Below are 12,274 nucleotides of genomic sequence, written 5' to 3'. Positions count from 1 at the left end.
TAAGAACGGATTCTCTCTGTATTCTTCTGAAGATGACTTTTGGAGGAAAGTTTAATTACTGTAGCAGGAGTTACATCTTTACAAAGTTGAGAATGGGAGAAATCTCTGTTTAACATTAATGAAGATTTGCCATTAACTTCAGTGATGTCACCCTGTAGCCTTTTTGTCCTTTTTTTTTCAGCCTTAGCCCTTCTTTGTATAGGAGATGGGAGTTTTTCATTTTGCATGTCATTTATAAAAAATTGCAGTTATTCTAAAAAATTAGTACAGTTTGAGCTTCAACTGAAGAAGAAAAGGAAAGCATGTAATTTTGAATTTACTTGCATGTCTCATTTTGAACACCATGTTTTGGATTTTTGCTTTATTTTCTTTAATTAGGCTCTTGTTCTAGTGTCTGCCTTTATATAAAATATTTATTCTTTACTATTTGTAGTATGTCTCTGTTTGCAATTTGGATATTTTCAGTTTGCTTGTATTTGGAAATAGCTGCTAGACTCTCTCTCTGCTTCCACTAGAAGGCTGGTATTTTTATGCTTCTTGCAGCAGGTGCTTTTTGGGAGTGCTGGAATATATCCAAGTTCTCTGTTCCTGATATTTCAGTGGCAACTTCCTGAAGTAGAGCTCCTGCTGTCATGTTGTTCTCCAAGCCAATTCCACCACATGTATCAGCAAGCCAAAATAGACAGACTTAGGAGATGTGTCAGTGCTGTGATACAATTTAGATTATTATTTAGAATAAGCAGGTCAGAATTTTTCTTCTTTAGGTTAGGAAGTCAACCCAGAGACCTTTCATCCCACCCAGTGGAGTACCACCTAGATATACTTGTGATAACTGTGAATGAACTAGCTTTGGAACCAGAAATAATACAGCCAAATGAGCGGAGTGTGGCAGCCAGGCTAATTAATTAGGAGCCAGACTAATTAGTTTGACTGGAGGGAGCACCATGCTGATGTGACAGTGTAGCTTCCAAAATTCTAGCTGATTTGAACACAGGTTGGGCTTCTTGTAGACATACAAGTTGTTTCTGGGTTCTTTCAGATGTTTTTGCCATGAAGCAGCATTGTGTCTTGGTTTATTCCTTATGTCAGTGTACTGTAGTTTTAGATTTATTTCCAGACTGATAGTCAATTTTAGTTCCTTCTCAATCTTCTGCAGTAAGATTTTTGTACTATATGGATAGACATTGTAATGTTGTCATGTTCAACCTCACGCCACTCAGGGAAATTGCTCACCACTTTTTTTTTACCTGGTAGAGGACCTTCCCATCTTCTTCCTAATAGTTTGTCACTTACTGAAACTAAACAAAACTAAAGTAATACTCCTGGAGTTGTGTATGGCACCCTTGTTTCAGCCTGTGGGGCTGAGAGGTGGCTGTCAGCAGTCTTGTTCTTAGAGGACGCGTGCTAGCAATAGTGCACACTGAAAGATGTCTTGTTTTGTAAGAACTGGTGATTCTGAACAGTTTGCCATCTTTCTGGCTGTTATGAAACAGTATTTCTTCAGTGCTTCCCTTAATGTCAGTTCTTACATATAGGTTGATGTGTAAGATGTTCATAAAGGAGTCACTTCAATGAAAAGGTAAAAACTACTTGTGGTAAAAACCTGTGTTACTACATTGATATGGTATAGTAAACAAGAGAAGCAGTATCAAACCCAAGAAGGGTTTGGTCAGAAACTCAGAATCAACAAGGTATTGTAAATAAGCTGGATTCCCTGTAGAAAACGTCAATTAAAAATACTAAGTGCTGTGTTACAGCAATAACATGGTAATCACGTGTGAACAGGTAGTGCCATAAGATAGAAAAATGAGTATCTTATTAATGTTTCCTAAATAACATTATTAGAGATCGGAAATTAAGTTTTGTTTTTCACATGTATGTTATTTAAAATGCTTTTAGTGATCATTTATGGCCTTACTTAAAGTAGCTCTTCAGCATAGTAGCTCCCACAAGGAGTTAACTTATATTTTTTCTATTTCTAGATCTGTTAGCTGTGCCTAAGCATCCATATGCTGCTATGGAGAACTGGGGACTGAGTGTTTTTGTGGAGCAAAGGATACTGCTAGATCCAAGCATTTCTTCTATATCATACCTACTGGATGTCACCATGGTCATTGTACATGAGCTATGTCATCAGGTATTAAAGGTGTTCAGATATTTGATATTAATGTCAGAAACCATGCATTCCCTTTCAAAACTCCTTTTTCAAATTTCAAAAATTCCTTTTCAAAATTCCCTTTTTGTTGTTCATATAGACAGTTGCAACTTGTATTGTAACTGGAGTCCAGATAATAGAGATCTGTAAAACACATCACTACCATGCAGAAACTGGAAAGACTCAAAATGGGGATAGAAAAGAAAATTAGTTGCAATGAACGACTTCTCTATCTTCTGTATAATTATATTCTATATGTTTGTGTGTGTGAGTGTGGTGGTGGTGTGTAGACTAAACACGTTGATAACTGTAGAAAATGATTTATTGCAGAACTATAGCAGATTCATGCTGAGTTTAATGTTCATGTCAAAAATGTTTTGGTGGAAATCAATTTGATACTCATATTCTTCTTCCCTGACATATAACCCTACTTCCATTTTCTTTATCTTTTAATTTTTTTTTAATTTGGTATTGACCCTCTGTTCACTAACGGTGGATAATTGAGTCTTTATGTGTACAGAAGTTTTTGCATCAATAAGAAAACTTTGCAATAAACCCGTATTACAGTTTATTTTACCTTTCTTCCATCCTTATCTCAAACTAAACACATTATGAAAATTTAGTAATACTGAGTAGAATGCAACTGTTATTGAAGAAATTTGCTACCGGGGCAGGAAACCCTTTCTTGCACTCGTAAGAGGCATAATCATAGCCTTCAGGTTAAAATGAATGAAATCCTACTGTGTAATCAGCATGGCATACATCTGTGACTTTACACAGTATTCTTTAAAAGGCAATGCAAATTCTTAACACTTTCTGCAAATAAAAAGTACCATATAAAAGGGAGCCTTTGTAATGGAGTTCTGGTAGATGAACCTGGAAATAATAATGTTTGGTTCATATTCATGTTTCACATTAAATGTGTCGATGAATATGAAGTCCTCAACTACAACATGAAATTTTTATTGAAAGTTATTGCTGGTTTGTTCTCAATACGATCATCAGATTTTGTTATATGCTCTTTATTGTGCTGTACGATAGAGTAGCACACTGTTCAGCTAGAAAAATTGCAGTGCCTTAGGAATCAGGTGTGGAAAACACATATTAGGTCATCAAATCCCAGCTCCTGTTAATATTAGATTCTTCCGTGTGGTGCGTTTTGTAGTGCTGGGCTCAGTGCTCCTGATTACAGGGTTATGCCGCTTCCCTTAAAACCTTTTGATTAAATCTGGCAGTCAGTAACTTTTTCCTAGCATTCAGTTTAAGTCTTCCTTTTTCTGAAGTCATTCCATTACATTCAGTTATTCTTTGTACTGCTTTGATAATTTCCTCTGCTTTCAAAGCAATTTATACTTCAGATGTGGGCAATTATCACTTCGGGAACTTGCCAATTTTGTTTATTTGATTCTCATTGAAACCGAAGCCTTTTACATTGTCCTGGGAATATCAGAGGATCATGAAGGGGGTGAAAACTATATCTGAATTTATTTTAGGGTAGCAATGCAGTCATAGTGTTTTTGTGACCTTAAAATTGCATAGGAGAAGGTTTACTTGGTGTCTGTGTTGATGTTCCTTCCAGTGCTGTTCGCTTAATTAAAAGTATCTTCCTCCATCCATGTTACTGCTGTTTCTGTTTTAGTACCATGCAGATCAGGTCCTTGCTCAGCTGCTTCACTGTATAACTAGACAAGATAGAAAATATTCATGTGGAAGAAACGTTATTTCTACTTTTTAGATGCAGAAGTGAATCACACAGAATATGGATTGTTCATCTGCAAATAAAGTTTAAAGGCAGAAACCTTCCAAAAATACAAGCCACAAAACACTGTCTAGCACCTCTATCACAGTATTGTCTTTATTTAGCCATTTTTTTCTGCTTTTATCTTACCATACTCAGAAGCCCCTCAAGGAAACTTCAGCTGTGGATAGCATAGAGCAGGAACTGTAAACAATACTAGCTTAGCTGAAAATGTTTTGAACTGAGACCAGGTTGGGTCTAGGATCTCTTGCCTCTGCTACTTAACTGTTAATTATTCACTGCATATTTCATTGTCTTTGGCTGTGCATCATCTTGCCTGCTAACCTGGGGTGGCACATGAATATTTCTCCCCTTCACTCATTTTTTACACATAGAATAACAGAGATTAACCAAAATCACTTCTGGCACAGCCAAAAGTAGAATCCACGTCTCCAGTTTTACTTCTTATTTGGTGATTTTTTTGAAATTTCAGGTAAGGGGAAAGGAAACTGTCCTAAAATATGTTTTCCTAAAATACATTTCTTTTTTTTAAGGATTGTATCATTGTCCTATTTTCCCTGATTTTAAACCCATGACTTTAAGACTTACGGAACATAGCTGAATGTGTAGCAAACTGACCTGTATGAGACCCTTGTTACTTAGGGTAACACAGCAATTGCTTTTGCTAATGTTGTTCCCATTATTAGAAAAATCAGGTGAATACTAAGAATTGGGGTTGTTACCTTTAGATATGACTGTTTAAAATCAGAATTCCCAAACCTGCTGGGTATTAATGCTTGAGCACAGTGTTCAGGACAGGTAGAAAATGAGAGGCAGCATTGCAGAAGGACAAAGAAATTCTGTGGTTGTCAAAATATGGGCAAAAAGCATGCAAGAAAGAATTTTACGCCTGATTTTTTCAGGTGACATTGTAATACTTAACCAGATAGTTATTTTAGGTACATGTTTTAGGAGGGACACCTTAAAGTTGCACAGGTAACTTTAGTAATTTTGTAGGTTGCTAATGCTTGGTATTTCAGCTTGAGTGTTCTTTTAGAACATTTTGTGTGTTTAATTCAAAAAATTACTAATTGGAAGAAGGAGTGTTTCGACATAAAAGCTTCTCCTCCAAGCCCCAAAACACAAATGAGGTATTGGTGAAAACACACATATTTCTAGCAACTTCAGTTGATAGCTCAAAATAATTACCATAATTTCTTAAAATAATTCTATTAAGGTAGTAATCAGTTTTATTTGCATATCACAGATCAGTCCCACCTACAGCCTTTGAAGAAAGAGTCATTTGAATTTAGGCACCATGATTTTTTCTGATCGTTTTCCCACCTGAGCACAAAACTTGGTGTGACAGATTGAGTTAGAGAGGCATGAAAGCAGAAGGAAAATTAAAAATTTCTAAATCAAATTTTTTTAATAATCTGTAAAGAAAGCATAGTAAAGAGTGTTCTTTCAAGTGTGTCTGTAAAGTAAGTTTCTTCTGCATGTCAGTCTGAACATAGTATCTGAAGGAGATGAGACTTTCATGTAATCAATACCTTTAAATTAATTTTTCTATTCCAAAGTAATGAACTTCACTCCAGGCAATTAGTGTCTGTAATCAAATACACAACTAAACAAATAAACAATTACTTAAATAAATTAAGTGCTTTACTTAATGTTTTCCTTTCAGACAAGTAACACCTAGGAAGATAATAGCACCTTTCTGCTGGAAAATTTGGCTTCATTAATTGCAGTCTCTGGGACTGCTCTGTCTCTGACACTGCTCTGTCTCTGACATTCGTAACTATCTCTGACACTATTGAAGACTAGTTAAGGAAATTCCCTACATTTTCATATTGGTATCACATGCTGTTTTAATGCCTGTAAAACACTTCTTCCTTTAGGTGGATAATTAAATGAATACTTTCAATTGTATCATTAATAAAAAACCCACAGAAAACTCACAAAGGAGTGTCAGAAATTCTCTTATGTCACATCATAAGTTAATGTTATTAATTCTTTTGAGCTACAGGAGGATGTATTATGAACTTTACAACCTTTATTTTTTTAAATCTCTCTCTCAATAGTCATAGCATACCATGACTGTTACTGATTTCATATTTGTTCAGCAGTTCTCTTGTAATTCAAGAAATAAACTCTGCGCTACTGTGTTTAGTCTGTCATTAGAAATCATTTAATCAACCTATTCTAGTATAAATATAACTTTCATACTGCTCTGGTGGTATGCTATTCTAACATTGCAAATTTTTAAAAGCGCATTATCTATATGATGCATTTCCAGTGTTTCGTTGTCTTTCCAGTTAAATGTTCGTAAGATAAGGATCTATCTCTACTGGTCCTGTAGAGAGTTAATTTATTGATAGCCTTCAACTAGATCATGATCGCTGAGTGTCCATTAAGTTTAGTTTCACTTAGTGTGTGAATACGACTTTTGTCAACCTCATATTTTCTCCCTAAATTCTTAAGTTGGTTATCAATGACATTCATTGTCATGTTTTCCTTCATTTTTTTGTTAAAATCCTACTTACTGAACATTGTGTGGCAATCTGGTAATCTCGGTTTCTGTAGTCTGTTCTTTGGAGCCCCTGTGTTCACTTCACTACAGATCCTCGTCACAGCATTGATCCTTCCTTGGCGCTATTCGCACTCCACAAAGACATGCACAGAAGCGAGACCTTTCATTCAAGTCCCAGACAAAGCCTTCAAATAAGCCAACTGTCATGAAAGCAAACTGCTTACTGGCCAACTCTGCTTTCATTCCATTCACCCCCACTCTTGTTACAATGTCAGCAGCAGGTCCTCTGCTTTGACATGAGTCTCTCCACCTGGAACACTATATTCTGTGTATTTTCAAAGCTTATGACTCTATGAAAGCTCAAAATTCTCTCTATTTATTATGAATTAATCTCGTTTCTAATCACATTAAGAAAAAAACTGGCAGAGCATTTTCCTGAAGCGAAGTTTTTGTATTTGTTTTGCAAAACAGCTGCTACAAAGAATATGAAATCTGTTCTCATAATAATGTTATGTGTTTCTGCTCTTACCACTGGTGTTATGATACCCAGGTTGCATAGGACCATTACAATCATTTAAACAGGGTCATCCGTCAGCAGAAGGATTGATGATGCCTGATTTCTTTTGAATTTTTGTCCTCATTCCTTTTCCAATGATCATCCCAGCTCTGTCTAAAGTCTCTCTGACACCCACATGTCCTGTACTGTGACAGGTTCGTGGCTGTTAACTGCTACTGAGCAGAGTATCTAATGGCTGCATTCTTGCCTTGCCCTCAGTTTAGGTCCTTGTCCTCTTTTCAGCTGCTGAAACAGCTTCATGCACTTTTGTAGGAGTTTAATTATCTTTGAGATCTTTGTCCTTCTTTCTAAATTAGATTGGAGTCAGTGGGGAAATTCAAAAACGATCTGGGGGGAATGGGAAAGGCAGTCAGCTTGGGTCGGGTTCCTTTGCCCATGCTATCTTAGGTACACTCTGCCTCTGGTTGTTGTTTGTGCAGGCTGCAGATCTGTAAGTCCTGTATGAAATTTCTTTAAGTGGCATCAAGTACCTGCTTGTAGGCATCTGAGTCCTACCCACAGAGAGATGGCATGACTGTATAAAACTGCTTTCCTTGGGAAACCAGCCAATGAATGGAGCATCAGTACATTGTAAATCTTAGTGGGCAGATATCATGGAGGAAGAAATGCTAAAATTTAGGTCTGGGGTATGGAGATTGCGTTCCCAGTTTTTCAAGATTCGCACTATATGTAGTGAAGTTTCCAGGTAATGGATCAGACTACTTGAGTTAGAAGCCTTTTTCTGTCTGTGGTGTATGTTAGTCCCTTAAACCTAGGTGAGCATCTGCTTTAGATAACTAAAGTAGACACTGTGAATACCCTCCTCAAAACTTGTTTTCCCAGCTTGCTATTTTCTAATGGTTTACTTCAGTAACTTGTGCATTCTGTAAAGGCTTAATTCATTAGTACATGAGAAAATAGTTAATGAATTTCAGTGGGTGGTATATACTACTGTTTTTATTAAAATTTGTGAAGAGTGTGTTCTGTATAAATGAAAAGTATGCAAACGGGATTTTCTAAAGGTTGTTTATTTGAACTTTCTTTGCAGTGGTTTGGTGACCTTGTGACTCCAGTTTGGTGGGAGGATGTATGGTTGAAAGAAGGTTTTGCTCACTATTTTGAATTTGTTGGGACAGACTACCTCTACCCAGGGTGGAACATGGTGAGTAAGTTTTATTTTGTTAATTTGGAGAGTCCACAGAAAAATTGCTCTGCTGTTATGCTCCTGCTTTTGTTAAAGACAGGGACTGCTGAAAAATACCAAATGATGCATGCAAGTATCGGATATCCAATGAAGCAAAATCACTAGGTGTGAAATAATTTGACAGCATTCCAAAAGTGTATTCTGCAATTTATTACAAAAGAAATAAGATCATGTCTATCATAACACAACATTAAAATAAGTATGGTCTCTCTGCTCAGAAAAGTCTTGGATTAAAGCAACTATGATTTAACATGGACAGTTTTTTAAAATATTCAGAATATTGATTTTATCCACAAACACAAGACAAATTGGAAAGAAACGATTGGCTAAAACATACTGTAAAACTGAGCATACTTTTTCTTACAGTATTCTGTTCTCCTCTCCCTGTATACTCTTTTCATCTTCCTGCTATTACTTGGCCATCTAGCAGTACATGCTAAGTTAATATGGGATAAATAAATTGAGAATCTAGGTTTCAGTATGATTTCCAGCTGTACATGGTTGGACATACTTTGTCAGCTGGCGTGGAAATACTGGAGCTCTCTGAGAGCAAACCGTGAAGGCCGTGCTGGGATGTTCTTTTGGAGACTTTCTGTTATATAATACCTAGTCAGGTTCTAACAAGAGATTCAAGACCCCAGGACAGGTAAATTGTGTATGAGACTGTGTTGAAGGTTGTTATATAGATTTTATTGTCTTTTGGAGAAATTTTTGTTTGCTATCCTTTTGTGTTTACACATATTTAATTATGTGGCAAAATATTTGTTACGAATACAGATTGACTGATGGAGTTTTGTTGTAGCTCGCATGTTTTGCTTGAAGTATTGCATACTAACTTCTGAAATGTTTTTTTCCATTTCTGGGTGATTTATTGAGTATGCTTATCCTGTTAACTTTTGTGTGCCATGAAATGAAGATGCTATAATAATGAGTGAAAGCTAATTTTTTTAAATAGTTGTATACAGGTACTCTTGCTTTAGGTGTGCTTCTTGTGAAGTTTGAATTCTTTGTAGTATTTTAATTTTTTCTGTCAGGTGTCAATTTTGGTTTAAAATTGCATTATGAAAAAGAAAATAAATCTGTCTTGCATAGGTAGGCTTGTTGGGTTTACCTGGCTTTGGCTGTATTTAAACTCATTCTCTTCATCTTTATGAAAAACACATCTTGAATTACAATGTAATGGTTCTAATTATGAATGCAATGAAATCTGGCAGCCCTTTATGATTTTAGCATAGTGAAATGTCATAGATGACAACGTTTATACACTGAATTTTATCTTCAAATCATCAGTCATTTGTTCTTCACATAATCAGTTTAACAAACCCAGAATAACTTTGCTTTAGAAGTCATTTGGAATATGGAATATTTGCTTGAGATTTCTGTGGAATGAATATAATGTTCACTGTTATGCAAATGACTTGCCCATCACGTGAAATCCTGGCATCTTAGCAGAATACAGGCAAAACGAATGGGTTGAACAAGGTGTGACAGTTAAACTGGGAAATCAGACACGTGCTGCATAAATTAGAATTAACTACAGTAATATTGCTGTGCCTGAAAAAATACTATTCTGTCAAGTTTTTCCTTAAATCAAAAAGAAGACATACATAAACTTTTCATAAGTCTTTGGGTATCATTGGACTTTGATATAAAGTCCTGACATATTTAAATAATTAGAAAATTGGTGGCAAGATGGAACACTTGATGAGTTAAACATTTAAACATGCTGCATTCTTTTGCAGACTGGAGTAGGAACCAACACTGTGGTGTTTCAGCCTTATTACAGAGACTGTGGGAAGAAGAAGCAAAAGTTACAGTTACTGGAATTTGGCTTGCTGGATATTTTTGTTATTGGTATAAAGCGCATTTGCTGTTTAGATCATACTGACATTTGTAAACTTGAAAAAATAAAAAGTGAGCATTTACAAAAAGAAAAACTGTTCTAAACAACTTATTTGTCTTCAAAAGTGAAGGATACAGTACAAGCTTCATGAATCAGTTGCAAAAACAGGAACTACAAACCTTATTTTCTGTAATGATGGTTAAACAGAGCATTATTCCAGCATTCTGGGTGGTGTTTTGTCAGCAGTAATTCATACCTGTGAAATAAAAATAAAAGATGTTATGATGTATGATACCACAGCTCTGCATCAGGAAAACAGCGTTATATGCCAAAATCCTCTTTCTTTCTAAAGAATTGGTAAAGTTAGACAAAGAGAAAACTACTTTCTCTTGTAGTTCTGAAATGTTACCCTTGAAAATTTCCTCAAGAAGCCCGTGGACTAAAATGTCAAATCCAGCTTATTTTCAGTTTATTAAAGATTTTTTTTGTCACAGTTTCTTTTGGATAAGTGTAGAATCAGAAGACTGGTTGTCAATTGCAGAAAAAGGACTTTTGTCTGGAAATGCAGCTTGGGCTACATGGATGCATCTGAATCAAATGGAACTATCCATGGCTTCCTACCTAACTTGTTGGGTGCTTATAGGCTACAGGCACATAAGCTTTCCCCATTAAAGCTCTGTAAGCACCTAAAGTTTTGCTACGACTTGTCTGAAGATGCTTTTTTAGTAAACCTGAGCATTTTTCAGTATCCATGTTATCTGGCATTCACAGACTTGGTATGGCTAAACCTGAGACTCTTGAGGAGAGCTATCCATGATGCATGTTCACACCATTATAACTTAAACCAACAGCACTGAGTTCTGCACAAAGCAGAGAGCCACGGGCTTTGTCTGAAACGTGTTTTCTGGCTTTTCCTTCTTCTCTAGGTTCTTTAGCTTGTTTAAACTTTTCTTTCTCCTCTGAGGTTCTTGATTTTATCTTTTTATCTTTTTAGTTGTCTTTTTAGGCTGCCATGGAGTTGTAACACTTTATTGAGCCTTCCAGCATTTCTTGTCTTGCCCAGAAGGCGTTTATGTACTTCATCAGGCTTGCATAAACTTAATGAGAAAGGAAATCCAGTCTTTATTAAACACTTGCCATCCTTATGTCCTGGATCCTCCTATTAAAATTTTGCGTGAAGAACAGAATGAAGAGTCATTCTGAAGGAGGCGTCCGTTATCTATTGCAGTTATAAATATAAGATACCTCATATGTCTCCTGAGGAAGTCGACAAAAAACCCCCAGCAAGGTAGCTTTCTGTGCTAAGATCTTTCATGGTTCCACCACTGGTCTTTTAACATTTAAGTTACTTCAGATCAAAGCTAGACATTATCATTTCCTTCTCTTAGCTAAAATATAAGTCCCTGCACATTACTTTTTACCTCTTAAAGGTGAAACTACCTTTGATTTTGCAGGAAGTATGTTCCTATTATACAGTCATTAGACAATTGCCATGGATGAATTCACCATTCTTCCCATTTCAGCCTCTTGCCTTACCTGTCCCACAAATTAAGAGTTTTCTGAAGTTTTTATTCTGAAATGTCTCAAATTCTTATTCTTAAATCTCATTTAGCAAGGTCTTGGAAGTTTAAACAATTGTTTGTGTTATCAGGATGGTTTTAAAATGAAAGCTGGCTCTGCAAACTCCTTTCCCCAGAGATCAGAGAACTTAGCTTGGTCATGTGTGCTCAGAGTAGTCATCTGCATGTGAATTCCCTGGCTGTTGCTATTTCATGACTTAGAAAGAGATGAGGTTTCTCTGTTAGAGGCTTACCATATAACTGGTTGTCTCTCCATGCCATCAAAAAGCGACAGCAGCTGGATGTGAGTTCTTGAGCTGTAAGTTCTTACGACTGATACGAGGTAATCTCACCTCTGTGGAAGGTGCGTCTTCTAGTTTTAGGATCAGAGAAAAGAGAAGATTACAGCAGAAGACTACGTGCTGGTAATTTCCACTTCATAGCTGTGTCTTTTCTCATCTACCCTGCTCACCTTCCTCCATTCAGAGGCCCGTTTGCAACTATATATTTCATCTTCCTGACTGCTTACTTCTCTCGTTATCCCGAAGTCCTTTCTATGCGGCTTTGTGAAGGAAGGAGTTCAATTGAGGCGTTTATTGACTCGTCTTCTGCCTCCTTATTTTCTGGTAGAAGGAACCATCATGTTTGTCCTTGAATGTCTCTGGTATTGGGGTAGATTTTAAGGA

The 12,274-nt window shown here is 36.3% G+C and overlaps 1 protein-coding gene across 1 annotated transcript in view; it reads left to right on the top strand.

Annotated features, from left to right (window-relative positions):
- LOC104623321 (thyrotropin-releasing hormone-degrading ectoenzyme-like) overlaps window positions 1–12,274 on the top strand; it is a 137,501-nt gene that overhangs the window by 76,577 nt on the left and 48,650 nt on the right. Inside the window, exons 3-4 of the mRNA XM_010290374.1 lie at window positions 1,983–2,137; window positions 8,031–8,144. Coding sequence (XP_010288676.1) covers window positions 1,983–2,137; window positions 8,031–8,144 — 269 coding nt within the window. The remainder of the gene's footprint in view (window positions 1–1,982; window positions 2,138–8,030; window positions 8,145–12,274) is intronic.

Source organism: Phaethon lepturus, unplaced genomic scaffold (assembly GCF_000687285.1).
Source record: "Phaethon lepturus isolate BGI_N335 unplaced genomic scaffold, ASM68728v1 scaffold10307, whole genome shotgun sequence".
Taxonomy (NCBI): Eukaryota; Metazoa; Chordata; class Aves; order Phaethontiformes; family Phaethontidae; genus Phaethon; species Phaethon lepturus.
Note: the sequence above shows the minus strand (reverse complement) of the source record. Positions and strands in the feature narration are given on the sequence as shown.